This window comes from Heterodontus francisci, chromosome 49 (genome assembly GCF_036365525.1).
Source record: "Heterodontus francisci isolate sHetFra1 chromosome 49, sHetFra1.hap1, whole genome shotgun sequence".
NCBI lineage: Eukaryota > Metazoa > Chordata > Chondrichthyes > Heterodontiformes > Heterodontidae > Heterodontus > Heterodontus francisci.
The window spans coordinates 9,667,169-9,693,929 of record NC_090419.1 but is presented as its reverse complement, the minus strand read 5'-3'; the positions used below and the strand labels follow the sequence as shown (position 1 = coordinate 9,693,929).

Sequence of the window (26,761 nt, the reverse complement as noted above, 5' to 3'; positions counted from 1 at the left end):
GGGGCGGGGGGGAGTGATATTACTGCTGTACAGAGCTCTGCTCAGACCCCATCGGGGGTAAGTGAGTTCACTTCTGGTCCCCGCGCCTCAGGAAGGATATCTCGGCCTGGGAGGAGATTCGGCGCAGATACACCAGAACGATCCTGGGGCTAAAAGGGTTAAACGATGAGGATACGTTACACAGACTGGGCGGCACTCCCTCAATACCGATCCCGGGGTGAGTGTTAGCCTGGATGATGGGGCTCGAGTCTCTGGAGTGGGGGCTCGAACCCCACGACCCTGTGACTCAGAGGCGAGAGCGGGACCCAGTTAGCCATGGCTGGAATTCTATTATGGCAACATTCAGGAGATAAGGGGCCATGTGGGTTGGGAGAGGGGATTGAGTCAAAGTCCCACTCACCGATGCAGTTCATGTGCTTCATTCCTCGGAATGCCTCCTTGGGCACCTTTTTGATGCGGTTTTCATGGATCCTGAGCTCAACGAGAGATCGCGGCAGGTTCTTGGGAATCTCCACCAGAGCATTCTTGGACAGGTACAGCTTCTGGAGGGTAACCATGGGCTGGAAGGCTTTTGGATGAACCTTGCTGATCTTGTTATTAACCAAGTAGAGGGCCTGAAAGCAAGGAACACGGGTGTCAGGGCTGAGGGGAAGTGGGGACGGCAGCAAGGGTGAGGGTCTTGTGTATCTATGTGAGTGTGTGTCTGTGCGTCCTTTGGCCTCCTTGTCTCGAGAGACGATGGGTAAGCGCCCGGAGGTGGTCAGTGGTTTGTGAAGCAGCGCCTGGAGTGGCTATAAAGGCCAATTCTGGAGTGACAGGCTCTTCCACGGGCGCTGCAGATAAAACTGGTTGTCGGGGCTGTTACACAGTTGGCTCTCCCCTTGCGCTTCTGTCCTTTTTCCTGCCTACTGCTAAGTCTCTTCGACTCGCCACTCTTTAACCCCGCCTTTGTGGCTGTCTGCCAGTCTGTGCGTATTCCTGCAGCATGAAACACATTCCCTGTAGTTTCTCCCCATTCCACCAGGTGGTGGCCAAGCTCCACGTTGGAGAGGAGGAGCTGGCTGAGCCCAGTCTGCGGTTTTCCCCTCCAGGCGTTCGCTCCGGAGCCTCTGCCGCGGAATGAAATGGAACTCGTGGATCCCCAAAGGCTCCCCATTGATCCATTTCTCTGTCTAACGCATCCTGATGTGTTTCGTTTACCGGACGTCGCACGGAGATAATCAAAACAGCAGCGCGTGGTGGGGGGTGGGGGGGGGGGTGGTGCGACTAATTGGATCGCTCCTTCTCAGGGAGCTGGCAGGGGCACGAGGGGCCGAATGGCCTCCCTCTGCTGCAACCGTTCTATGACCCTGTGAGGGTGTCCCAAAAGCGCTGCGCCGCCAATGAAGGACCCTTTGAAATGTGGTCACTGCTGTGATGTAGGAATCGCGGCAGCCGAGTTGGGCACAGCAAGATCCCACAACCACCACTGCGGTAAATGGCAAATGGGCAGATAAATTTTTTTTTTTTTTTTTACTGATATTGGTTCGGGGATAATGCCTGGCCCCAGGGCAGCGGGGAGAACTCCAACCCGCCCCTCTCCATCCCCACGATACCTCATTGCCAAGCTGCAGTTAAAGAAGAACACGGATTCTCACATAGAGCTTGTTCAGTCCTTTAAAATCTTTCTCTTTAATCTCCGTGATCTTGTTGTTTTGGAGATCCAGCAGAGTCGTGTCACTCGGGATATTTCCTGGCACTTCCTTCAGTCCTAGACAGGGAGCAAAGGAAAGGTCAAAGGGCCCTGGAAGCAAAGGTCCCGTTCAGAATTTGTTCCTCACCACCCTCCTCCTTTGTTCAGCCCGGCGGGTATCCGACTGGGAACTCTGAGATTGTTATCTCAATCAGACGACTCGCCAACGCTGTGATTCCCTCACACCGTAGTCAAATAGCCCAGACACACTGTCTTGGCCACTGGTGGAGGAAGTGGATGGGCCGTCCCCACCAAACACTCCCAGGACAGGTACAGTACGGGGGTTAGATACAGAGTAAAGCTCCCTCTACACTGTCCCCCATCATACACTCCCAGGACAGGTACAGTACGGGGGTTAGATACAGAGTAAAGCTCCCTCTACACTGTCCCCCATCATACACTCCCAGGACAGGTACAGTACGGGGGTTAGATACAGAGTAAAGCTCCCTCTGCACTGTCCCCATCAAACACTCCCAGGACAGGTACAGTACAGGGGGTTAGATACAGAGTAAAGCTCCCTCTACACTGTCCCCATCAAACACTCCCAGGACAGGTACAGTACGGGGGTTAGATACAGAGTAAAGCTCCCTCTACACTGTCCCCATCAAACACTCCCAGGACAGGTACAGTACGGGGGTTAGATACAGAGTAAAGCTCCCTCTACACTGTCCCATCAAACACTCCCAGGACCGGTACAGCACGGGGTTAGATACAGAGTAAAGCTCCCTCTACACTGTCCCATCAAACACTCCCAGGACAGGTACAGTACGGGGGTTAGATACAGAGTAAAGCTCCCTCTACACTGTCCCATCAAACACTCCCAGGACCGGTACAGCACGGGGTTAGATACAGAGTAAAGCTCCCTCTACACTGTCCCCATCAAACACTCCCAGGACAGGTACAGTACGGGGGTTAGATACAGAGTAAAGCTCCCTCTACACTGTCCCATCAAACACTCCTAGGACAGGTACAGTACGGGGGTTAGATACAGAGTAAAGCTCCCTCTACACTGTCCCCCATCAAACACTCCCAGGACAGGTACAGTACGGGGGGGTTAGATACAGAGTAAAGCTCCTTCTAAAAAAAAAGAAAAGGAAAGAGTAAAAAAAAGGGAAAAAAACGGGGTTAGAGAAAAAAAAAAGAAATAAGAAAGAAAAAGATAGGTTCGATATGAATCAAGCATTCCCAGCTGGAGGGACTGAGACACTGGATGATGGAAATAGGCGGATAGAGACACTATACCGTGTGGAAAGAGGGATCTCCTCCGCACCCTTTCCAATGTCTTCACATCCTTCCTAAAGTGCGGTGCCCAGAATTGGACACAATCCTCCAGTTGAGACTGAACTTGTGTTTTATGAAGATTCACCATCACCTCCCTGCTTTTGTACTCTATCCATTATTTATAAAGCCCAGGACCTATGTGTTATATTTGCAGCCCTTACAACGTGCACCTTCAAAGATTGGTGTACAAACACCCCCAGGTCCCTCTGCTCCTGCATTTCCCCCCTCCCCCACTTTAAAATTGCTCCTTTTAGTTTATTTTGCCTCTCCTCATTCTTCCTACCAAAATGTATCATTTCACATTTCTCTGTGTTAAACTGCGTCTGCCCCTTGTCTGCCCATTTCACCAGTCTGTCTACATCCTCCTGAAGTCTGTCACTGTCCTCCCCACTCTTAACTACATTTCTAAGTTTTGTATCATCTGCAAATATTGAACTTATGCCCTGTGTACTAACGTCCAGGGTCATTAATATATATCAAATAGAGGAGGGGTCTTAATACTGACCCCTGGAAGAAACCCCACTGTAAACTCCCCTCCAGTCTGATAAACAACTGTTCACTGCTACTCTCCAGTTCCTGTTGGAACCACGGTCCCTTTAATGCAATGGCTTCAACTTTACTAACAAGTTCATTGTGTGATACTTTGTCAAACATCTTTTGGAAGTTGATAAACACAGCACTAAACGCACTGGGCAACAGGGGCCTCGGGTTTAATGCCTCACCTGCATTAACTCTGACAGTGTGGCACTCCCTCAGTACTGACCCTCCGACAGTGCGGCACTCCCTCAGTACTGACCCTCCGACAGTGCGGCACTCCCTCAGTACTGACCCTCCGACAGCGCTGCGCTCCCTCGGTACTGACCCTCTGACAGTGCGGCGCTCCCTCAGTACTGACCCTCCGACAGTGCGGCACTCCCTCAGTACTGACCCTCCGACAGTGCGGCGCTCCCTCTGTACTGACCCTCCGACAGCGCTGCGCTCCCTCAGTACTGACCCTCCGACAGTGCGGCACTCCCTCAGTACTGACCCTCCGACAGTGCGGCGCTCCCTCAGTACTGACCCTCCGACAGTGCGGCACTCCCTCAGTACTGACCCTCCGACAGTGCTGCGCTCCCTCGGTACTGACCCTCCGACAGCGCGGCGCTCCCTCAGTACTGACCCTCCAACAGTGTGGCACTCCCTCAGTACTGACCCTCCGACAGTGCGGCGCTCCCTCAGTACTGACCCTCCGACAGTGCGGCGCTCCCTCTGTACTGACCCTCCGACAGTGCGGAGCTCCCTCAGTACTGACCCTCCGACAGTGCGGAGCTCCCTCAGTACTGACCCTCTGACAGTGCAGCACTCCCTCAGTACTGACCCTCCGACAGTGCGGTGCTCCCTCTGTACTGACCCTCCGACAGTGTGGCACTCCCTCAGTACTGACCCTCCGACAGTGCAGCACTCCCTCAGTACTGACCCTCCGACAGTGCGGTGCTCCCTCAGTACTGACCCTCCGACAGTGCGGCGCTCCCTCTGTACTGACCCTCCGACAGTGCGGAGCTCCCTCAGTACTGACCCTCTGACAGTGCAGCACTCCCTCAGTACTGACCCTCTGACAGTGCGGTGCTCCCTCTGTACTGACCCTTCGACAGTGCGGAGCTCCCTCAGTACTGACCCTCCGACAGTGCGGCGCTCCCTCTGTACTGACCCTCCGACAGTGCGGAGCTCCCTCAGTACTGACCCTCCGACAGTGCGGCGCTCCTTCAGTACTGACCCTCTGACAGTGCGGCACTCCCTCAATACTGACCCTCCAACAGTGCGGCGCTCCCTCAGTGCTGAACCTCCGACAGCGCTGCGCTCCCTCAGTATTGACCCTCCGACAGTGCGGCGCTCCCTCAATACTGACCCTCGGACAGTACGGCGCTCCCTCAATGCTGACCCTCCGACAGTACGGCGCTCCCTTGGTACTGACTCTCCGACAGTGCGGCGCTCCCTCAATACTGACCCTCGGACAGTACGGCGCTCCCTCAGTACTGACCCTCCGACAGTGCAGCGCTCCCTCAGTATTGACCCTCCGACAGTGCGGCGCTCCCTCAATACTGACCCTCGGACAGTACGGCGCTCCCTCAATACTGACCCTCGGACAGTACGGCGCTCCCTCAGTACTGACACTCCCACAGAGCTGAGCTCCCTCAGTGCTGACCCTCCGACAGCACGACCCTGCGCGGGGCTCCCTCAGTACTGGCACCAGGGGGAGTGTTGGCTCAGGATTATGACACTCGACCCCATGACGGCCTGATTCCTGGCGGGTGGGCGGAGAGGGAGACTGAGTGAGACCACGTTGGGAAGAGAGGAACCTACCGAGGTCCGAGCATTGGATCACCCGGACGTGGCACTGGCAACCGAAGGGGCAGACTGGGTATCCATAGGGCACGGTGGGCCGAGGCACGGTCAAATCGGTCTTCATGGTTGGCGGTGTGCCTGTTGGTTCATCGGCTGAGCCCTCGTCGTTCTGCATCCCCGTGAGGTCATCAATGAAGTCGAGGAAGTCGTGCTGCTGGAAGGGTGATGCCAAACACCAGGCCAGGAGGCAGGGCAGGAGCACAATGGCCTTCTTCATGGTAGCTGGCAGAGGTAGGGGAGGGCGCTATCCCCCGTCAATTCAGCTCAAACCTGGGGGAGCAAACAGAGAGAACATCAACCAGCAATCCGGGGGTCCACGCACAACCTCCAGCCACACAGCTTTGAGGAACTGCCTGCCTGGCACTCTCCCCTACTCCATCCAATATCCCCCATATAACAGCCTGGGACCAACTGGATAACACTTTGGAAGAGACAGCACACCCTCGAGGGGCTGAATGGCCTCCTCCTGTTCCTGTGACACAGGATCGAGGGGCTGAATGGCTTCCGATATTCCTGTGGATGACCCAGAACTGTGCTGCAGGGCTCATCCCCTGCTGAGAGTGGTCACTGTTGTCCACATGAGAGACTGCGTGCGATCCTGATTCGCTGAGCTCACTAGCGACACCTAAAAGCAAAGAGCAGAACTGCAGCAAATTCGGCTGCTCTGTCAATCTGAGAGTCGATGCCAGGACATTGGACAACGAAGTCTGAATAGGCTCCCGATTGACTCCTTTTTATTCCCAGATCAGACAGCAGGCGGGAGAATCTGGATGGACTCCTAGTTAAATCCGATATTGTCCAGTCATACCACACAGAATGAGGCCATTCGGCCCATTGTGTGTGTGTTATCACTCTCCTCAGTGTTATGAAGAAGGGCAGCACTGCAGGAGTTACTCATACTTGTTCTGACATCTGGTTTTACTTAACAGCATTTGATAAGGAACAAGACAGTCAATAAATAATCACACTGTGCCAGTAGCTGCATAAAACTATTCAGCAAAATCTGTCTCTTGTCCGAACTGAGGCCTAAAATAATTCCCTGTCAACACACAAACAGCTTCCATGTGTACATATCCTCACCACGTCATCCTGATTGGAACAGGAACCAGGGACAGTGTGACAGGACCCCCTCCGACAGTGCGGCTCTCCCTCAGTACTGACCCTCCGACAGTGCGGCTCTCCCTCAGTACTGACCCTCCGACAGTGCAGCGCTCCCTCAGTACTGACCCTCCGACAGTGCAGCGCTCCCTCAGTACTGACCCTCCCACAGTGCGGCTCTCCCTCAGTACTGACCCTCCGACAGTGCGGCGCTCCCTCAGTACTGACCCTCCGACAGTGCGGCACTCCCTCAGTACTGACTCTCCGACAGTGCGGCTCTCCCTCAGTCCTGACCCTCCGACAGTGCGGCGCTCCTTCAGTACTGACCCTCCGACAGGGCGGCGCTCCCTCAGTACTGACCCTCCGACAGTGCGGCTCTCCCTCAGTACTGACCCTCCGACAGTGCGGCTCTCCCTCAGTACTGACCCTCCGACAGTGCGGCGCTCCCTCAGTACTGACCCTCCGACAGTGCGGCGCTCCCTCAGTACTGACCCTCCGACAGTGCGGCGCTCCCTCAGTACTGACCCTCTGACAGTGCGGCGCTCCCTCAGTACTGACCCTCCGACAGTGCGGCGCTCCCTCAGTACTGACCCTCTGACAGTCCCCATCCAACTCCTTCCCATTCACACCCACAGAATAGAATTCATTTCCATCTCTGTAACATCGTCAGTCTCAGCCCATGTCTGCGCTGCTGTAAACCTTATCCATGCCTTCGTCACCTCCAGTGTTAGCAATCTTCACACTTTCCTCACTGGCATCTAACTTTCACCCACCAAAATCTTCATCTCATCCAAAACTCTGCTGCTTCCGGTCTGAACTCTCACCAAGTCCCATTCACTCCCCACTCCCACAAACCTCTGTGCTCGCTGCCACTAGTTCCCGGACTGGCAAAACATCGATTTCAAAATTCTCATCCTCAAGTTCAAATCCATCCATGACCCTCGCCCCTCCCCATCTCCGTAACCTCCTCCAGCCCCGACACCCTTCCCCATCTCTGTAACCTCCTCCAGCCCCTACACCCCTCCCCATCTCCGTAACCTCCTCCAGCCCCTACACACTTCCCCATCTCCGTAACCTCCTCCAGCCCCTACACACTTCCCCATCTCCGTAACCTCCTCCAGCCCCTACAACCCTCCCCATCGCCGTAACCTCCTCCAGCCCCTACACCCCTCCCCATCTCCGTAACCTCCTCCAGCCCCTACAACCCTCCCCATCGCCGTAACCTCCTCCAGCCCCTACACCCCTCCCCATCTCCGTAACCTCCTCCAGCCCCTACAACCCTCCCCATCTCTGTAACCTCCTCCAGCCCCTACAACCCTCCCCATCTCTGTAACCTCCTCCAGTCCCTACACACTTCCCCATCTCCGTAACCTCCTCCAGCCCCTACACACTTCCCCATCTCCGTAACCTCCTCCAGCCCCTACACCCTTCCCCATCTCCGTAACCTCCTCCAGCCCCTACACCCTTCCCCATCTCCGTAACCTCCTCCAGCCCCTACAACCCTCCCTATCTCTGTAACCTCCTCCAGCCCCTACAAACCTCCCTATCTCTGTAACCTCCTCCAGCATCTACAACTCTCCCCATCTCTGTAACCTCCTCCAGCCCCGACACCCCTCCCAATCTCCGTAACCTCCTCCAGCCCCTACAACCCTCCCCATCTCCGTAACCTCCTCCAGCCCCTACAACCCTCCCCATCTCCGTAACCTCCTCCAGCCCCTACACACTTCCCCATCTCCGTAACCTCCTCCAGCCCCTACACACTTCCCCATCTCCGTAACCTCCTCCAGCCCCCTACAACCCTCCCTATCTCTGTAACCTCCTCCAGCATCTACAACCCTCCTCATCTCCGTAACCTCCTCCAGCCCCTACAACCCTCCCTATCTCTGTAACCTCCTCCAGCCCCTACAACCCACCCCATCTCCGTAACCTCCTCCAGCCCCTACAACCCTCCCTATCACTGTAACCTCCTCCAGCCCCTGCAACCCTCCCTATCTCTGTAACCTCCTCCAGCCCCTACAACCCACCCCATCTCCGTAACCTCCTCCAGCCCCTACAACCCTCCCTATCACTGTAACCTCCTCCAGCCCCTGCAACCCTCCCTATCTCTGTAACCTCCTCCAGCCCCTACACCCCTCCCCATCTCTGTAACCTCCTCCAGCCCCTACACCCCTCCCTATCTCTGTAACCTCCTCCAGCCTCTTGACCATCCCCCGATTCCCATCGCTCCACCATTGACGGCCGTGCCTTCAGCTGCCTGGGGCCCAAAGCTCTGGAAATCGCTCCCTAAACATCTCCAACTCTCTCTCTCTCCTTCTTAAAACCGACCTCTTTGACCGAGCTTTTGATCGCCCGTCCCTAATATCTCCTGCTGTGACTCGGGGTTAAATTCCGGCTGATTTACGCTACTGTGAAACACCGCGGGGATGTTATTGTGTTCAAGGTGCTATATAAATGCATGCTGCTGTTACTGCAATATTCTCCAGCCCATCTCCAGTCTTCTTGGATCACTGCCGTGAAAGGTCAATCAGTTTGACCTCACAGACTGACACATTCGGACATGATGGCACAACCCATTGGGTCTAAAGTCACCTGGAGGCAGCGGTTAGATTGGCAGGTGGGCGTGCAGACCATTCGCCTGTTCGCCCACCCCCCCAGTCCCTTCTCGGGTCTTGTGCCTGCTGGGAGCGTGCAGCGACGGTATATTCAACTGCAGGGGGCTTCGCGGATCACCCGGATCCGATTGCCCACGCGTTGAGAGCGACCCTTCCCCAGCCTGACTGGTTACTGGCCAGCGATCAGTGGCAAAGACCGCCTGGCCTCGCCATCATCCCAGTTCCCTGACATTCCGTCACCAATTACAATGCCCTAAATGTCTTGACAAACAATCCCGGATTAGCGAACGTAACAAGTCATTTCTCGCAGGGCACTGTCCCTTTAAGAGCTGAGGTAAGCGAGGAGGTTCCAAACAGTGCTCGTTGGAACCATCCAGAACATAATACTTGGGAGTACAACACAGCCCCCACCCGTCATGCCTGTGTCCCATTGACAACCTCCCAAGTAATTAATTCTCCACAGATCCTTGGCTCCCTCAAACCACAGAGACAGGGAAGGAGCCACGTGTTTTGGTTTTTACCAGACAGGCTTTGAGTGCTGACAAGACGGTGGAAAAAAACTGAGCTCATTTATTCCACTGGAATGGGGTAATGAAACTATTGCAAAAGTAACGGGATGTAATGTTCCAACTTACTGCCGAGTCACTTGTTACTCGACACTGTCCCCAATCAAACACTCCCCAGGAGAGGTACAGCACGGGGGTTAGATACAGAGGAAAGCTCCCTCTACACTGTCCCCAATCAAACACTCCCCAGGAGAGGTACAGCACGGGGGTTAGATACAGAGGAAAGCTCCCTCTACACTGTCCCATCAAACACTCCCAGGACAGTTACAGTACGGGGTTAGATACAGAGTAAAGCTTCCTCTACACTGTCCCCATCAAACACTCCCCAGGACAGGTACAGTATGGGGTTAGATACAGAGTAAAGCTCCCTCTACACTGTCCCCATCAAACACTCCCAGGACAGTTACAGTACGGGGTTAGATACAGAGTAAAGCTTCCTCTACACTGTCCCCATCAAACACTCCCCAGGACAGGTACAGTATGGGGTTAGATACAGAGTAAAGCTTCCTCTACACTGTCCCCATCAAACACTCCCCAGGACAGGTACAGTATGGGGTTAGATACAGAGTAAAGCTTCCTCTACACTGTCCCCATCAAACACTCCCCAGGACAGGTACAGTATGGGGTTAGATACAGAGTAAAGCTTCCTCTACACTGTCCCCATCAAACACTCCCCAGGACAGGTACAGTATGGGGTTAGATACAGAGTAAAGCTCCCTCTACACAGCCCCCATCAAACACTCCCAGGACAGTTACAGCACGGGGGTTAGATACAGAGTAAAGCTCCCTCTACACTGTCCCCATCAAATACTCCCAGGACAGGTACAGTACAGGGGTTAGATACAGAGTAAAGCTCCCTCTACACTGTCCCCATCAAACACTCCCAGGACAGGTACAGTACGGGGGTTAGATACAGAGTAAAGCTCCCTCTACACTGTCCCCATCAAACACTCCCAGGACAGGTACAGTACGGGGGTTAGATACAGAGTAAAGCTCCCTCTACACTGTCCCCATCAAACACTCTCAGGACAGGTACAGTACGGGGGTTAGATACAGAGTAAAGCTCCCTCTACACTGTCCCATCAAACACTCCCCAGGACAGGTACAGTACGGGGGTTAGATACAGAGTAAAGCTCCCTCTACACTGTCCCCATCAAACACTCTCAGGACAGGTACAGTACGGGGGTTAGATACAGAGTAAAGCTCCCTCTACACTGTCCCATCAAACACTCCCCAGGACAGGTACAGTACGGGATTGGCTGTTGCTTGATTGGAGCTGCTGAGTGGATAATGAGGTTCAGCTAACTGTGGCTGTGTCCTGGAAGCTGTGTGACTGCTGCAAGAGGAAGACTGAGACTGAGACTGAAAGGAAGGTTTTTCCATCTATCCCTGTCTACAAAAGAGGAAAACAGGAGGCCAAAAGAACTGACAGCTCTTGTGAGTTTGGCTTTTTGAAGGCATTTCATCGTTTGTTGTGGGCAGGGGGAAAGAAGAGACCTGAAGTCAGGTAACAGGTAATGCAGAGGTTTTAGAAAGAGAGGAACTTAGAACAATCATCACTAGGGAAAAAGTACTGAGCAAACTATTGGGATTGAAGGCAGACAAGTCCCCAGGTCCTGATGGTCTACATCCTAGGGTCTTAAAGGAAGTGGCAGCGGACATAGGGGATCCATTGGTTATAATATTCCAAAATTCCCTGGATACGGGAAAGGTTCCAGTGGATTGGGAAAAAAGCTAATATAATGCCCTTATTCAAAAAGGGAGGGAGGCAGAAAGTAGGAAACTATCGACCAGTTAGTTTAACATCTGTCATTGGGAAATTGTTAGAATCCATTATTAAGGAAGTAGTAACAGGACATTTAGAAAGTCAGAACACAATCCATCAGAGCCAGCATGGTGTTATGAAGGGTAAATCATGTTTGACTAATTTACTAGAGCTCTTCAAAGCTGTAACAAGCAAAGAGGATAATGGGGATCCTGTAGATGTAGTATATCTGGACTTCCAGAAGGCATTTGATAAGGTGCCACACAAAAGGTTAATACACAAGGTAAGTTCACATGGGGTGAGGGGCAATTTATTAGCTTGGATAGAGGATTGGCTAACCAACAGAAAACAGAGAGTCGGGATAAATGGGTCTTTTTCTGGTTGGCAAGATGTAACTAGTGGGGTGCCACAGGGTTCGGTCCTCAGGCCCCAACTATTTACAATCTATATAAATGCCTTGGATGCAGGGATAGAAGGTACTATAGCCAAATTTGCAGATGACACTAAAATAGGTGGGACAGTAAGATGCAATAAAGAAATGAGAAATTTACAATTGGATCTGGATAGATTAGGTGAATGGGCCAAAATTTGGCAGATGGAGTTTAATGTGGATAAATGTGAGGATATCCATTTTGGTCGGAAGAATAGAAAGGTAAATTATTATCTAAATGGAGAGAAACTTCAGAGTGCTTCGGTGCAGAGGGATCTGGGTGTCCTTGTGCATGATTCGCTGAAAACTAGTATGCAGGTAAAGCAGGTAATAAGGAAGGCATTTTGGCATTTATTGCTAAAGGAATAGAGTATAAAAGTAGGGAAGTGTTGCTGCAACTGTACAAGGCATTAGTGAGACCGCACCTGGAGTATTGCGTACAGTTTTGGTCCCCTTAGTTGAGGAGGGATGTAGTTGCATTGGAGGCAGTTCAGAGGAGGTTCACTAGATTGATTCCAGAGACGAGGGGTTTGTCTTATGGAGAGAGAGCGAGAGTTTAGAAGAATGAGAGGAGATCCAATTGAGATATACAAGATGTTTAAGGGGATTGACAAAGTAGACGTAGAGGGGATGTCTCCTCTTGTGGGGCAATCTAGAACGAGAGGTCATAGTTTTAGGATAAGGGTTAGCAGATTTAAAACAGAGATGAGGAGAAATTACTTCTCTCAAAGGGTCGTGAGTTTGTGGAATTCACTACCCCAGAGTGCGGTGGATGCCGGGACATTGGGTAAATTTAACGAGGAGATAGACAGATTTTTAATTAGTAATGGGTTGAAGGGTTATGGAGAATGGGCAGGAAAGTGGAGTTGAGGCCGAGATGAGATCAGCCATGATCATATTGAATGGCGGAGCAGGCTCGAGGGGCTGAATGGCCTACTCCTGCTCCTAGTTCTTATGTATGTTCTTAAGACCTTGGGTGGGATTGTTTCGTTTGAACAGGGAGCTCCTGTGTTTAACAGCATTGAATGGGAGCTCCCTCCCCACCCCAACAACCTCGCCTGGGATAGTTGGAGCTGCCCAGGTGAAGAGACTTTCTCCTTTCCCTCAAGACCAGAAGTAAAGTGTGCTTGGGCAGCTTACAGCCATCTCAGGTGAAGACATCGCACCCTACACCCCCATCACCAACTGGAAGAGCAGTGAAAGGAGTGCCTGGTAAATAAGATCTGCAAAGAGACCGATTCCTCCTGGCCTTCCTCTCCTTCAGCCTCTCTCCCCTGTGATAACCCCCCAGTATTTGTGGGACAATTTGTTATTTTATTTTTTTCCTTTCTCTCAAACTCTATTTTCTTCAATAGTGGGTGTGACTCTTCTACCCTATGGCTTCACAGTCCTCTCCGGTGGCGGGGCCTTCCTATGCAGCAGCTGCTCCTGTATCCCCATCACCTTTTAAAATCTTGACGTCAAAGCATGGGGTGAAGAGTTACACCCAGCCAGCCGTGACTATTGAGGCTTGCGTTAAGGCGATGGCCCAGGTTGTCGGCCCCTCGGCCATTGTCGCAGCCTCAAAGATGTATGGGAAGGCAGTGTTTTTCCCCCAAGACCGAGCGGGCGGTGTCCCTGGCCCTGAGCAGGGGGCTCACCGTGGGCTGGACTTTCCTGCCAGTGGACCCTCCGGGGGTCACTGCACAACGTGAAATTCTATCAAACGTCCCGCCCTTTCTTCCCGATGAGCTCCTCCTCCTCCCCCACCAGCACCATCTGGGGGATGTGAGGTCGGGGATCACCCCAGTCCCGCCTCGGTCTTCGGGAGCACAGCCTCCGACATGTCTACTCCTTCCACCGCCAGCTATTGATGCAGCTGGCGCGGGAGGAGGTCTTGGAGGGCCACTTCAGTGTAGCGTTCCAGGGACGGCCTACCGCGTCTTTTGGACCTCGGACGGGGCGCGTTGCCACGTCTGCAAGGGGATGGGGTATGTTCGAGAGAACTGCCCCAACCTCCTGGCCGACAACTCCACCTCGGCGGCCCAGGGTGGTTCCACAGCACCTCCTCCCACTCCCCCCTCACATCCAACAGACACCGCTCAGTTGGTTCCGGAGGCTGTGGTTTTCACGGCCTCCAGTGGGGAGGGGAGTGCCTGTCCAGAGGAAGGAAGACGTGGAGGAAAAATAAACACCGAGAGGCTCGTCACCTGGACAGCGAGGTACAACCCGAACCTGGGCTCAACCCGAGGCCCGATCCAGGGGACCCCAATACCCAGGGCTGGGCTCAGGCCCAGGATAACTAAAAATAAAAGGAGGGTGTGGAGGCGGAGACCTCTGATGACATGGAGGTCTCTGAGCCTCTGCGCCCAACTGAGAAAAAGAGGAGAAGGCACCCCTCCACAGAAATAACACAGGGCCCTGAGGTGCAGGGCCCATCTATCTGATGGAGGGGAGCTGTCTCCTGTTTCGGGTCCCCAGGTTCCCCCTACCACCACCAGCACCATCAAGGCTGTAAAGCCTGGGCAGGAGCTCTCTACTCCTCAGGATGGAGGGAGAGACCCCTGTACATGTGGCCCCTCCTGAGGGAGCAAGTGGAGTCCTGCTTGTGATGGGGGAACCTGGGGACGCTCCTGGTGAAGCCTCCCATTCTGCCACTGGGTCGGGTGCCCTGAGTGGAGGGGAGGGCGAGGCTCCAAAGGGTCAAACCCTCCCAGCCAAAATCCACTCCCGACTGTGTTGTACCCGACCCAGTTATAACTGAGAATGCTGCCCCATCTGCTGGGCCTGTGGGTGCTGGCGGAGCGGGAGATGGCCTCCTCTCTCCGCCTCCGGTCTTGGCTCCGGCTGGATTTCCGGAGTCGGGAACTTCTGTCTCCCCTGGACCACTCATTGACCTGGGGATGGAGGTGGACGGGGGTCCTGAACCGCTGGCGCCCACAGGCTCCAGTTTCACAGTAGAACCCAGAGAGGACTCCTCCGCCATTGATCCTGGGGGTGGGATCGTGACGGAGGCGGAACCAGCTGGCGCGGCCGGGACGTCCGCCCCATAGTGTGTGGTGGATGTGTCGGCCGCTGGCGGTGACGACCCGAAGGAGGATGGGGATTCGGTGCGGGGCACGGAGGATGATCTTGATTCCATCGCCAGTGAGGTGGTGGAGTCCCTCGTGCCTCCCACCGAATCTCCTCTCATCCCCACGGCGGAACTCCGGGATTTCCTCGCGGTTTGCAGGGGATGCCGCAATAAAGTTCAGCTGGCCCTCGACCGTTGGTCGAATCTGGCGCTGATCATCCAGTCCGTCCGTGCCGCCCTTAAGATAGCGGGCAAGCGCGCGGGCGTGAAACTGGTAGAGAGGCGCCGTTTTAATGTGTTCCTCAATGGGTTGCTGGGGGAGTGGAGGGCCAGGTGCACTTCCACTCCCTCCTCACAGTGAGGTGTTGGTGACGGGTTTTAAGTACCTTTGACATGAAGATAACCATAGCCAGCCTCAACATCAACGGCAGCAGAGGGGCTCACCGCAGATTTCACAATCTCTCAGTCCTTAGGGAAGGGAGATACGCGGTGAGCTTTCTGCAGGAAACCCACACCGTTCCGGGAGACGAAGCCACCTGGCTCCTGGAGTGGCAGGGTGGGGTCCACATGAGTCACCTCACCCCTATTTCTAGTGGGGTGGCTATCTTGTTGGCCCCGACTTTTCAGCCGGAGATCTTGGGGGTCAAGGAGCTAGTGCCGGGCCGCTTGCTCCACCTCGCCGTTCGCCTGGGTAGCGTGCCGCTCCACTTTGTGGACGTGTACGCGCCCAGGCCCGGCGCGTTGCAAGCACGCTTCTTTGAAGAAGTGTCCGCTCTCTTGAGCTTCATCGATAGCGGCGAGTGCATCATCCTCGGGGGGGATTTTAACTGCACCCTCGAGGTGGGGGATCGCTCCGGTCCCCAGCGCGGCCAAGCATCGGTGGAGAAGTTGAGGGGACTGATCAGCTCCCTTAACTTGGTGGACGTCTGGCGGAATCTCCATCCCGACTCCAGCGCCTTCACGTGGAGGTCTGGAGGAGGGGGGGTCACGAATCGACCGCCTCTACATTTCGCAGGTGTACGCCTTCCGCATCTCGGCGGCATCCATGCGGCTGGTGCCGTGCTCGGCCCACTGCCTGGTGAGGGTGGAGTTCACTCCGCTCCGCACGCGGGCGGGGTCCGCGTACTGGCACTTTAACAACCGGCTGCTGGAGGACGTGCGATTTCGGGACTCGTTCTGTCGATTCTGGGCCGACTGGAGAAGGAAGCAGGGGGGCTTCCCCTCCTTGAGGCTATGGTGGGATGTGGGCAAGACTCACATCCGCGTCTTCTGTCAGGAGTACGCGAAGGGGTCGACCAAGAGGCGGGAAGCCGAGATCGGGCGTCTTGAGAGGGAGGTGCTCGACTTGGAGTCCCGCCTCGGTCATGCCGTCGTGGACCCGGCCCTGTGGCAGGCGTACAAAGAGAAGAAGGGCGCGCTGAGGGACCTGCAGCTCATAGGGTCCCGAGGCGCGTACGTGAGGTCGCGGATCCAGATGCTGGAAGATTTGGACCGCGCCTCACCCTTCTTCTACTCGCTGGAAAAATGGCGGGGTGTCTGGAAGCAGCTCGTCGAGCTGCTGGCCGACGACGGATCTTCCATCACGGATCCGGAGGGAATGGGCCTCCTGGTCCGTACTTATTACAGTGCGTTGTTCTCTGCGGATCCGTCCAGCGAGGATGCGCGCAGAGTTTTGTGGGAGGACCTGCCGCAGGTCAGCCCGGAGGGCGCCGAAGGATTGGAGGCTCCGCTCACGTTGGCGGAGCTGACTGGCGCCCTCCACCAGCTCTCGAGGGGCAAATCCCCAGGGCTGGATGGGTTGACCGTGGAGTTCCTCAGGGCGTTCTGGGACGTCCTGGGGGACGATTACGCGCGGGTCCTGGGGGAAAGCCTGGCGACCGGGGAGATGCCCCTCTTGTGGCGCAGGGCGGTCATTGTCCTGCTGCCGAAGAGGGGCGATCTTCGCCTGCTTAAAAACTGGCGTCCGGTCTCCCTCCTCAGCACGGATTATAAGATCTTTGCCCGGGCTATGTCTACCCGCCTGGGCTCCGTGCTGGCCCACATGATCCACCCCGACCAGTCCTACACGGTCCCGGGCCGGTCCATCCAGGACAACATCCACCTGGTCCGGGACCTGATCCAACTTTCCCAGAGGAGTGGTCAGTCGGTCGCCTTTCTCTCCCTCGATCAGGAGAAGGCGTTCGACAGGGTGGATCACGATTACCTTTTCGGGAATCTGCGCGCTTTCGGACTCGGGTCGCATTTCGTGGCCCGGGTTCCGACTTTTATACGCCGCCGCAGAGTGTCTAGTCAAAGTTAACGGGTCCTTGACGGCGCCCCTTCGATTTGGGAGAGGAGTGCGTCAGGGGTGCCCCATGTCCGGCCAATTGTATACTATCTGCGTGGAGCCCTTCCTGTGCCTGCTTCGCAGGAGGTTGACGGGATTGGCTCTGCGCGAGCCGGCCATGCGGGTCGTCCTCTCGGTTTACGCCGACGACGTGCTCCTCGCAATCACAGATCCCGTTGACTTGCGGAGGATGCGCGACTGTCAGCAGACCTTTTCTGCCGCATCCTCCGCGAGGATCAATTGGGAGAAATGTTCCGGACTCCTGGTTGGTCAGTGGCGGGTGGACTCCCTGCCGGAGGAGATGACACCTTTTGCGTGGAGCACCACGCACCTCCTCTATCTGGGAGTCCACCTTAGCCCCGCTGAGGAAGCCTGGCCGGCAAACTGGCAGGAGTTGGAGGCAAAAGTCACCGTTCGGCTGGGGTGCTGGACAGGACTGCTCCGAGTGCTTTCCTACAGGGGCCGAGCGTTGGTCATAAACCAACTGGTGGCCTCCATGTTGTGGTACCGGTTGGTCACTTTGGCCCCGCCCCCTGCATTTGCCACCAAGATCCAGAAGATCTGGGGCAAGAGGAAACACTGGGTCTCTGCCGCGGTCCTGAGTCTCCCGATCGAGGAGGGCGGTCAGTCGCTGGTGTGCGTCCGCACCCAGGCTGCGACTCTCCGCCTTCGGACCCTGCAGAGATACCTGTACGTCGAGAGTCCTCCCAGATGGTGTGCGCTGGCGACGTATTTTTTCCGCCAGTGTCACTGCCTTCAAGACGACACGCAGCTCCCGGTGGAGTCCGTTAGCCGCGCCTCTCTGAGGGAGTTGCCTGTCTTTTACCGGGATCTTTTCCGAGTCTGGAACATGGTCGCCTCCAGTCAGGGCGCTCCCCCGCCGGCGGAGGAGAGCGCCTCGGCTGTCCGGGCGGCCGACTCCGGGGACGGTCCGGCGGGCGGAGGAGTAGCCGAAACCCCCGGGACGCCCCTCACTGCGGGTGGCGAGGGGGCTCGGGAGTGCGGAGCGATCCCGGCCGAGCTGACCCCCCGCTCGGCCGGAACTGCTCATCGGACCCAGGCCCCGAAACCCTCCTCGGGAGCCGGTCCCGCACAACCCGAGCCGCCTCTCGGAAATGCCCTCCGTGCCATTCCAATCGGTGCGGAGGGGTTTCCTGTACGGGCTGCTCCTGCACACTCTCCACTTCCTCGCCCTCGTCAGCCGGCCGGACACGCCCTGGCGGTCCGCGTTGCCAACTGGCTGCGAGGGGAAACCCCGATGGAGGTCTCTCTACGCGGGAGTCTTCCCCCTTTACATCGGGGACCTGGGGTGGAGGGTGCTGCACAGAGCAGTCCCGTGCAATAGGCTTTTAAGTATGTTCACGGACTCCCAGGCCGCCTGTACTTTCTGCGGCCTGGACGAGTCCGTGTTCCACATTTATATGGAGTGTGCGAGGTTGCAGCCCCTATTTGAGTATCTGAAGGGGCTGCTCCTCAAATTCTGGCTGCACTTCAGTCCCACGCTCCTGATCTTTGGGCACCCGGTGCGGAGGGGCTCGGGCCGGGAGGAGGATCTCCTCGTCGGTCTGCTCCTGGGCCTGGCCAAGGTGGCAATTCACAGGTCCAGGTTGCGGGCCGTCGGGGGTCCGTCCTCCCCGATTGCCTGCCCCTCTTCCGCGGTTACGTTCGCGCCCGGGTGTCCCTGGAAAAGGAGCATGCGGTGTCCGCCGGTACGCTTGAGGCCTTCCGCGACCGGTGGGCACCGCAGGGACTGGAGTGCATTGTCGACGCCGAGAATGGCATTTTAATTTGAGTTTTTGTTTATTTATCTGGTTTTAATAAAGTTATTTTAAAAATATAAGTGTGTATATAAAGGGGGCCTGAGCAATAAATGCCCCCTCGACATGAAAAAAAAAAACAGGGGTTAGATCCAGAGTAAAGCTCCCTCTACACTGTCCCCATCAAACACTCCCAGGACAGGTACAGCACGGGGGTTAGATACAGAGTAAAGCTCCCTCTACACTGTCCCCATCAAACACTCCCAGGACAGGTACAGTACGGGGGTTAGATACAGAGTAAAGCTCCCTCTACACTGTCCCCATCAAACACTCCCAGGACAGGTACAGCACGGGGGTTAGATACAGAGTAAAGCTCCCTCTACACTGTCCCCATCAAATACTCCCAGGACAGGTACAGCACGGGGGTTAGATACAGAGTAAAGCTCCCTCTACACTGTCCCCATCAAACACTCCCAGGACAGGTACAGTACAGGGGTTAGATACAGAGTAAAGCTCCCTCTACACTGTCCCCATCAAACACTGCCAGGACAGGTACAGCACGGGGGTTAGATACAGAGTAAAGCTCCCTCTACACTGTCCCCATCAAACACTCCCAGGACAGGGACAGTACGGGGGTTAGATACAGAGTAAAGCTCCCTCTACACTGTCCCCATCAAACACTCCCAGGACAGGGACAGTACGGGGGTTAGATACAGAGTAAAGCTCCCTCTACACTGTCCCCATCAAACACTCCCAGGACAGGGACAGTACGGGGGTTAGATACAGAGTAAAGCTCCCTCTACACTGTCCCCATCAAACACTCCCAGGACAGGTACAGTACGGGGGTTAGATACAGAGTAAAGCTCCCTCTACACTGTCTCCATCAAACACTCCCAGGACAGCTGCAGTATTGATAAGAGGACGACCAAGCTCTCCTGTACTTTTTGTCTATTCTGTCACAGGGTGGGCTGGCCCTCATGCTTTTGAGTTCAAACAGAGGCTCTTTTTATTCAGCTGTTGGGATGCGGAGACTAACTCGGTCTCCTGAGGCTTCCTCTGAGGCATCTTCAAATCAAATGTGCCCGCCCACCCCCCCCAAACCATCCCTCAGCCTTGTCAGCACGACAACAGAGGCACGAATTAGACTCCAGATGCATCACGAGCTCTGCAGCCCCGTGTCCTAACTCGCACCAAGTCCGGTTTGGCCATCACTCCACCCCTGTGCTAACTTACCCACACTGGCCCCTGGACCAGCAATGCCTCCATCTTAAAATTCTGTATCCTTCAGTTCAAATCCCTCCTAGCTACCCTCCCTACCTCTGTAACCTCCTCCAGTCAAGACAACCCTTCCTACCTCTGGAACCTCCTCCAGTCCCGACAACCATCCCTATCTCTGTAACCTCCTCCAGTCCCGACAACCCTCCCTACCTCTGTAACCTCCTCAAGTCCCGACAACCCTCTCTATCTCTGTAACCTCCTCCAGTCCCAACAACACTCCCTATATCTGTAACCTCCTCCAGTCCCAACAACACTCCCCATCTCTGTAACCTCCTCCAGTCCCGACAACCATCCTTACCTCTGTAACCTCCTCCAACCCCGACAACACTCCCTACCTCTGTAACCTCCTCCAACCCCGACAACACTCCCTATATCTGTAACCTCCTCCAGTCCCGACAACCATCCCTACCTCTGTAACCTCCTCCAGTCCCGACAACCATCCCTACCTCTGTAACCTCCTCCAACCCCGACAACACTCCCTATATCTGTAACCTCCTCCAGTCCCGACAACCATCCCTAACTCTGTAACCTCCTCCAGTCCCGACAACCATCCCTACCTCTGGAACCTCCTCCAGTCCCGACAACCATCCCTAACTCTGTAACCTCCTCCAGTCCCGACAACCATCCCTACCTCTGTAACCTCCTCCAACCCCGACAACACTCCCTATATCTGTAACCTCCTCCAGTCCTGACAACACTCCCTATCTCTCTAACCTCCTCCAGTCCTGACAACACTCCCTATCTCTGTAACCTCCTCCAGTCCTGACAACACTCCCTATCTCTCTAACCTCCTCCAGTCCCGACAACCATCCCTACCTCTGTAACCTCCTCCAACCCCGACAACACTCCCTATCTCTGTAACCTCCTCCAGTCCCAACTACACTCCCTATCTCTGTAACCTCCTCCAGTCCCGACAACCCTCCCTATCTCTGTAACCTCCTCCAGTCCTGACAACACTCCCTATCTCATTAACCTCCTCCAGTCCCGACAACCATCCCTAACTCTGTAACCTCCTCAAGCCCCTACAACACTCTCTATATCTGTAACCTCCTCCAGTCCCAACAACACTCCCTATCTCTGTAACCTCCTCCAGCCCCTACAACCCTCCCTATCTCTGTAACCTCCTCCAACCACGACAACCCTCCCTATCTCTGTAACCTCCTCCAGTCCCAACAACACTCCCTATATCTGTAACCTACTCCAGTCCCGACAACACTCCCTATCTCTGTAACCTCCTCCAGCCCCTACAACCCTCCCTATCTCTGTAACCTACTCCAGTCCCGACAACCCTCCCTATCTCTGTAACTTCCTCCAGCCCCGACAACCCTCCCTATCTCTGTAACCTCCTCCAGCCCCGACAACACTCCCTATCTCTGTAGCCTCCTCCAGCCCCGACAACCCTCCCTATCTCTGTAACCTCCTCCAGTCCCGACAACCCTCCCTATCTCTGTAACCTCCTCCAGTACCGACAACCCTCCCTATCTCTGTAACCTCCTCCAGTACCGACAACCCTCCCTATCTCTGTAACCTCCTCCAGTAACGACAACCCTCCCTATCTCTGTAACCTCCTCCAGTACCGACAACCCTCCCTATCTCTGTAACCTCCTCCAGTACCGACAACCCTCCCTATCTCTGTAACCTCCTCCAGTAACGACAACACTCCCTATCTCTGTAACCTCCTCCAGCCCCTACAACACTCCCTATCTCTGTAACCTCCTCCAGCCCCGACAACCCTCCCTATCTCTGTAACCTCCTCCAGTCCCGACAACCCTCCCTATCTCTGTAACCTCCTCCAGTACCGACAACCCTCCCTACCTCTGTAACCTCCTCCAGTACCGACAACCCTCCCTATCTCTGTAACTTCCTCCAGTAACGACAACCCTCCCTATCTCTGTAACCTCCTCCAGTACCGACAACCCTCCCTATCTCTGTAACCTCCTCCAGTAACGACAACACTCCCTATCTCTGTAACCTCCTCCAGCCCCTACAACACTCCCTATCTCTGTAACCTGCTCCAGCCCCTACAACACTCGCTATCTCTGTAACCTCCTCCAGCCCCGACAACCCTCCCTATCTCTGTAACCTCCTCCAGTACCGACAACCCTCCCTATCTCTGTAACCTCCTCCAGTAACGACAACACTCCCTATCTCTGTAACCTCCTCCAGCCGCTACAACACTCCCTATCTCTGTAACCTCCTCCAGCCCGGACAACACTCCCTATCTCTGTAACCTCCTTCACTCCCGACAACACTCCCTACCTCTGTAACCTTCTCCAGCCCCGACAACACTCCCTATCTCTGTAACCTCCTCCAGTCCCGACAACCATCCCTATCTCTGTAATCTCCTCCAGCCCCGACAACCCTCCCTATCTCTGTAACCTCCTGCAGCCCCTGCAACCCTCCCTATCTCTGTAACCTCCTCCAGTCCCGAAAACCCTCCCTATCTCTGAAACCTCCTCAAGTCGCTACAACCCACCCGATCTCTGTAACCTCTTCAAGGTCCAACAACCCTCCCTATCTCTGGAACCTCCTCCAGCCCCGACAACCCTCCCTATCTCTGTAACATCCTCCAGACCCTACAACCCTCCCTATCTCTGTAACCACCACCAGTCCTTAAAACCCTCCCTGTCCCTGCAACCTCCTCCAGTCCCTGCAACCCTCCCTATCTCTGTAAACTCCTCCAGCCCCTACAACCCTCCCTATGTCTGTATAGTCCTCCAGCCCCTACAACCCTCCCTATCTCTGTCAACTCCTCCAGCCCCTACAACCCTCTCTATCTCTGTAAGCTCCTCCAATCTCTGCAACCCTCCCTATCTCAGTAACAACCTCCAGTCCCTCCAACACTCCCTATCCCGGTAACCTCCTCCAGCCCCTGCAACACTCCCTATCTCTGTAACCTCCTCCAGTACCGACAACCCTCCCTATCTCTGTAACCTCCTCCAGTACCGACAACCCTCCCTATCTCTGTAACCTCCTCCAGTACCGACAACCCTCCCTATCTCTGTAACCTCCTCCAGTACCGACAACCCTCCCTATCTCTGTAACCTCCTCCAGTAACGACAACACTCCCTATCTCTGTAACCTCCTCCAGCCCCTACAACACTCCCTATCTCTGTAACCTCCTCCAGCCCCGACAACCCTCCCTATCTCTGTAACCTCCTCCAGTCCCGACAACCCTCCCTATCTCTGTAACCTCCTCCAGTACCGACAACCCTCCCTATCTCTGTAACCTCCTCCAGTACCGACAACCCTCCCTATCTCTGTAACTTCCTCCAGTAACGACAACCCTCCCTATCTCTGTAACCTCCTCCAGTACCGACAACCCTCCCTATCTCTGTAACCTCCTCCAGTAACGACAACACTCCCTATCTCTGCAACCTCCTCCAGCCCCTACAACACTCCCTATCTCTGTAACCTGCTCCAGCCCCTACAACACTCGCTATCTCTGTAACCTCCTCCAGTAACGACAACACTCCCTATCTCTGTAACCTCCTCCAGCCGCTACAACACTCCCTATCTCTGTAACCTCCTCCAGCCCGGACAACACTCCCTATATCTGTAACCTCCTCCAGTCCCGACAACCATCCCTACCTCTGGAACCTCCTCCAGTCCCGACAACCATCCCTAACTCTGTAACCTCCTCCAGTCCCGACAACCATCCCTACCTCTGTAACCTCCTCCAACCCCGACAACACTCCCTATATCTGTAACCTCCTCCAGTCCCGACAACCATCCCTAACTCTGTAACCTCCTCCAGTCCCGACAACCATCCCTACCTCTGTAACCTCCTCCAACCCCGACAACACTCCCTATCTCTGTAACCTCCTCCAGTCCCAACAACACTCCCTATATCTGTAACCTCCTCCAGTCCCAACAACACTCCCTATCTCTGTAACCTCCTCCAGTCCTGACAACACTCCCTATCTCTCTAACCTCCTCCAGTCCCGACAACCATCCCTACCTCTGTAACCTCCTCCAACCCCGACAACACTCCCTATCTCTGTAACCTCCTCCAGTCCCAACTACACTCCCTATCTCTGTAACCTCCTCCAGTCCCGACAACCCTCCCTATCTCTGTAACCTCCTCCAGTCCTGACAACACTCCCTATCTCATTAACCTCCTCCAGTCCCGACAACCATCCCTAACTCTGTCACCTCCTCAAGCCCCTACAACACTCCCTATATCTGTAACCTCCTCCAGTCCCAACAACACTCCCTATCTCTGTAACCTCCTCCAGCCCCTACAACCCTCCCTATCTCTGTAACCTCCTCCAACCACGACAACCCTCCCTATCTCTGTAACCTCCTCCAGTCCCAACAACACTCCCTATATCTGTAACCTACTCCAGTCCCGACAACACTCCCTATCTCTGTAACCTCCTCCAGCCCCTACAACCCTCCCTATCTCTGTAACCTACTCCAGTCCCGACAACCCTCCCTATCTCTGTAACTTCCTCCAGCCCCGACAACCCTCCCTATCTCTGTAACCTCCTCCAGCCCCGACAACACTCCCTATCTCTGTAGCCTCCTCCAGCCCCGACAACCCTCCCTATCTCTGTAACCTCCTCCAGTCCCGACAACCCTCCCTATCTCTGTAACCTCCTCCAGTACCGACAACCCTCCCTATCTCTGTAACCTCCTCCAGTACCGACAACCCTCCCTATCTCTGTAACCTCCTCCAGTAACGACAACCCTCCCTATCTCTGTAACCTCCTCCAGTACCGACAACCCTCCCTATCTCTGTAACCTCCTCCAGTACCGACAACCCTCCCTATCTCTGTAACCTCCTCCAGTAACGACAACACTCCCTATCTCTGTAACCTCCTCCAGCCCCTACAACCCTCCCTATCTCTGTAACCTCCTCCAGTCCCGACAACCCTCCCTATCTCTGTAACCTCCTCCAGTACCGACAACCCTCCCTATCTCTGTAACCTCCTCCAGTACCGACAACCCTCCCTATCTCTGTAACTTCCTCCAGTAACGACAACCCTCCCTATCTCTGTAACCTCCTCCAGTACCGACAACCCTCCCTATCTCTGTAACCTCCTCCAGTAACGACAACACTCCCTATCTCTGTAACCTCCTCCAGCCCCTACAACACTCCCTATCTCTGTAACCTGCTCCAGCCCCTACAACACTCGCTATCTCTGTAACCTCCTCCAGCCCCGACAACCCTCCCTATCTCTGTAACCTCCTCCAGTACCGACAACCCTCCCTATCTCTGTAACCTCCTCCAGTAACGACAACACTCCCTATCTCTGTAACCTCCTCCAGCCGCTACAACACTCCCTATCTCTGTAACCTCCTCCAGCCCGGACAACACTCCCTATCTCTGTAACCTCCTTCACTCCCGACAACACTCCCTACCTCTGTAACCTTCTCCAGCCCCGACAACACTCCCTATCTCTGTAACCTCCTCCAGTCCCGACAACCATCCCTATCTCTGTAATCTCCTCCAGCCCCGACAACCCTCCCTATCTCTGTAACCTCCTGCAGCCCCTGCAACCCTCCCTATCTCTGTAACCTCCTCCAGTCCCGAAAACCCTCCCTATCTCTGAAACCTCCTCAAGTCGCTACAACCCACCCGATCTCTGTAACCTCTTCAAGGTCCAACAACCCTCCCTATCTCTGGAACCTCCTCCAGCCCCGACAACCCTCCCTATCTCTGTAACATCCTCCAGACCCTACAACCCTCCCTATCTCTGTAACCACCACCAGTCCTTAAAACCCTCCCTGTCCCTGCAACCTCCTCCAGTCCCTGCAACCCTCCCTATCTCTGTAAACTCCTCCAGCCCCTACAACCCTCCCTATGTCTGTATAGTCCTCCAGCCCCTACAACCCTCCCTATCTCTGTCAACTCCTCCAGCCCCTACAACCCTCTCTATCTCTGTAAGCTCCTCCAATCTCTGCAACCCTCCCTATCTCAGTAACAACCTCCAGTCCCTCCAACACTCCCTATCCCGGTAACCTCCTCCAGCCCCTGCAACACTCCCTATCTCTGTAACCTCCTCCAGTACCGACAACCCTCCCTATCTCTGTAACCTCCTCCAGTACCGACAACCCTCCCTATCTCTGTAACCTCCTCCAGTACCGACAACCCTCCCTATCTCTGTAACCTCCTCCAGTACCGACAACCCTCCCTATCTCTGTAACCTCCTCCAGTAACGACAACACTCCCTATCTCTGTAACCTCCTCCAGCCCCTACAACACTCCCTATCTCTGTAACCTCCTCCAGCCCCGACAACCCTCCCTATCTCTGTAACCTCCTCCAGTCCCGACAACCCTCCCTATCTCTGTAACCTCCTCCAGTACCGACAACCCTCCCTATCTCTGTAACTTCCTCCAGTAACGACAACCCTCCCTATCTCTGTAACCTCCTCCAGTACCGACAACCCTCCCTATCTCTGTAACCTCCTCCAGTAACGACAACACTCCCTATCTCTGTAACCTCCTCCAGCCCCTACAACACTCCCTATCTCTG

The 26,761-nt window shown here is 55.1% G+C and overlaps 1 protein-coding gene across 1 annotated transcript in view; it reads right to left on the bottom strand.

Moving 5' to 3' along the window:
* Positions 1-26,761, bottom strand: part of bgnb (biglycan b) — a 53,856-nt gene that overhangs the window by 7,651 nt on the left and 19,444 nt on the right. The window contains exons 2-4 of the mRNA XM_068024190.1: positions 5,354-5,665; positions 1,638-1,750; positions 401-614 (exon numbers count right to left, since the gene is read on the bottom strand). Of these exons, the coding sequence (XP_067880291.1) occupies positions 401-614; positions 1,638-1,750; positions 5,354-5,612 (586 nt within the window). The 5' untranslated portion in view covers positions 5,613-5,665. The remainder of the gene's footprint in view (positions 1-400; positions 615-1,637; positions 1,751-5,353; positions 5,666-26,761) is intronic.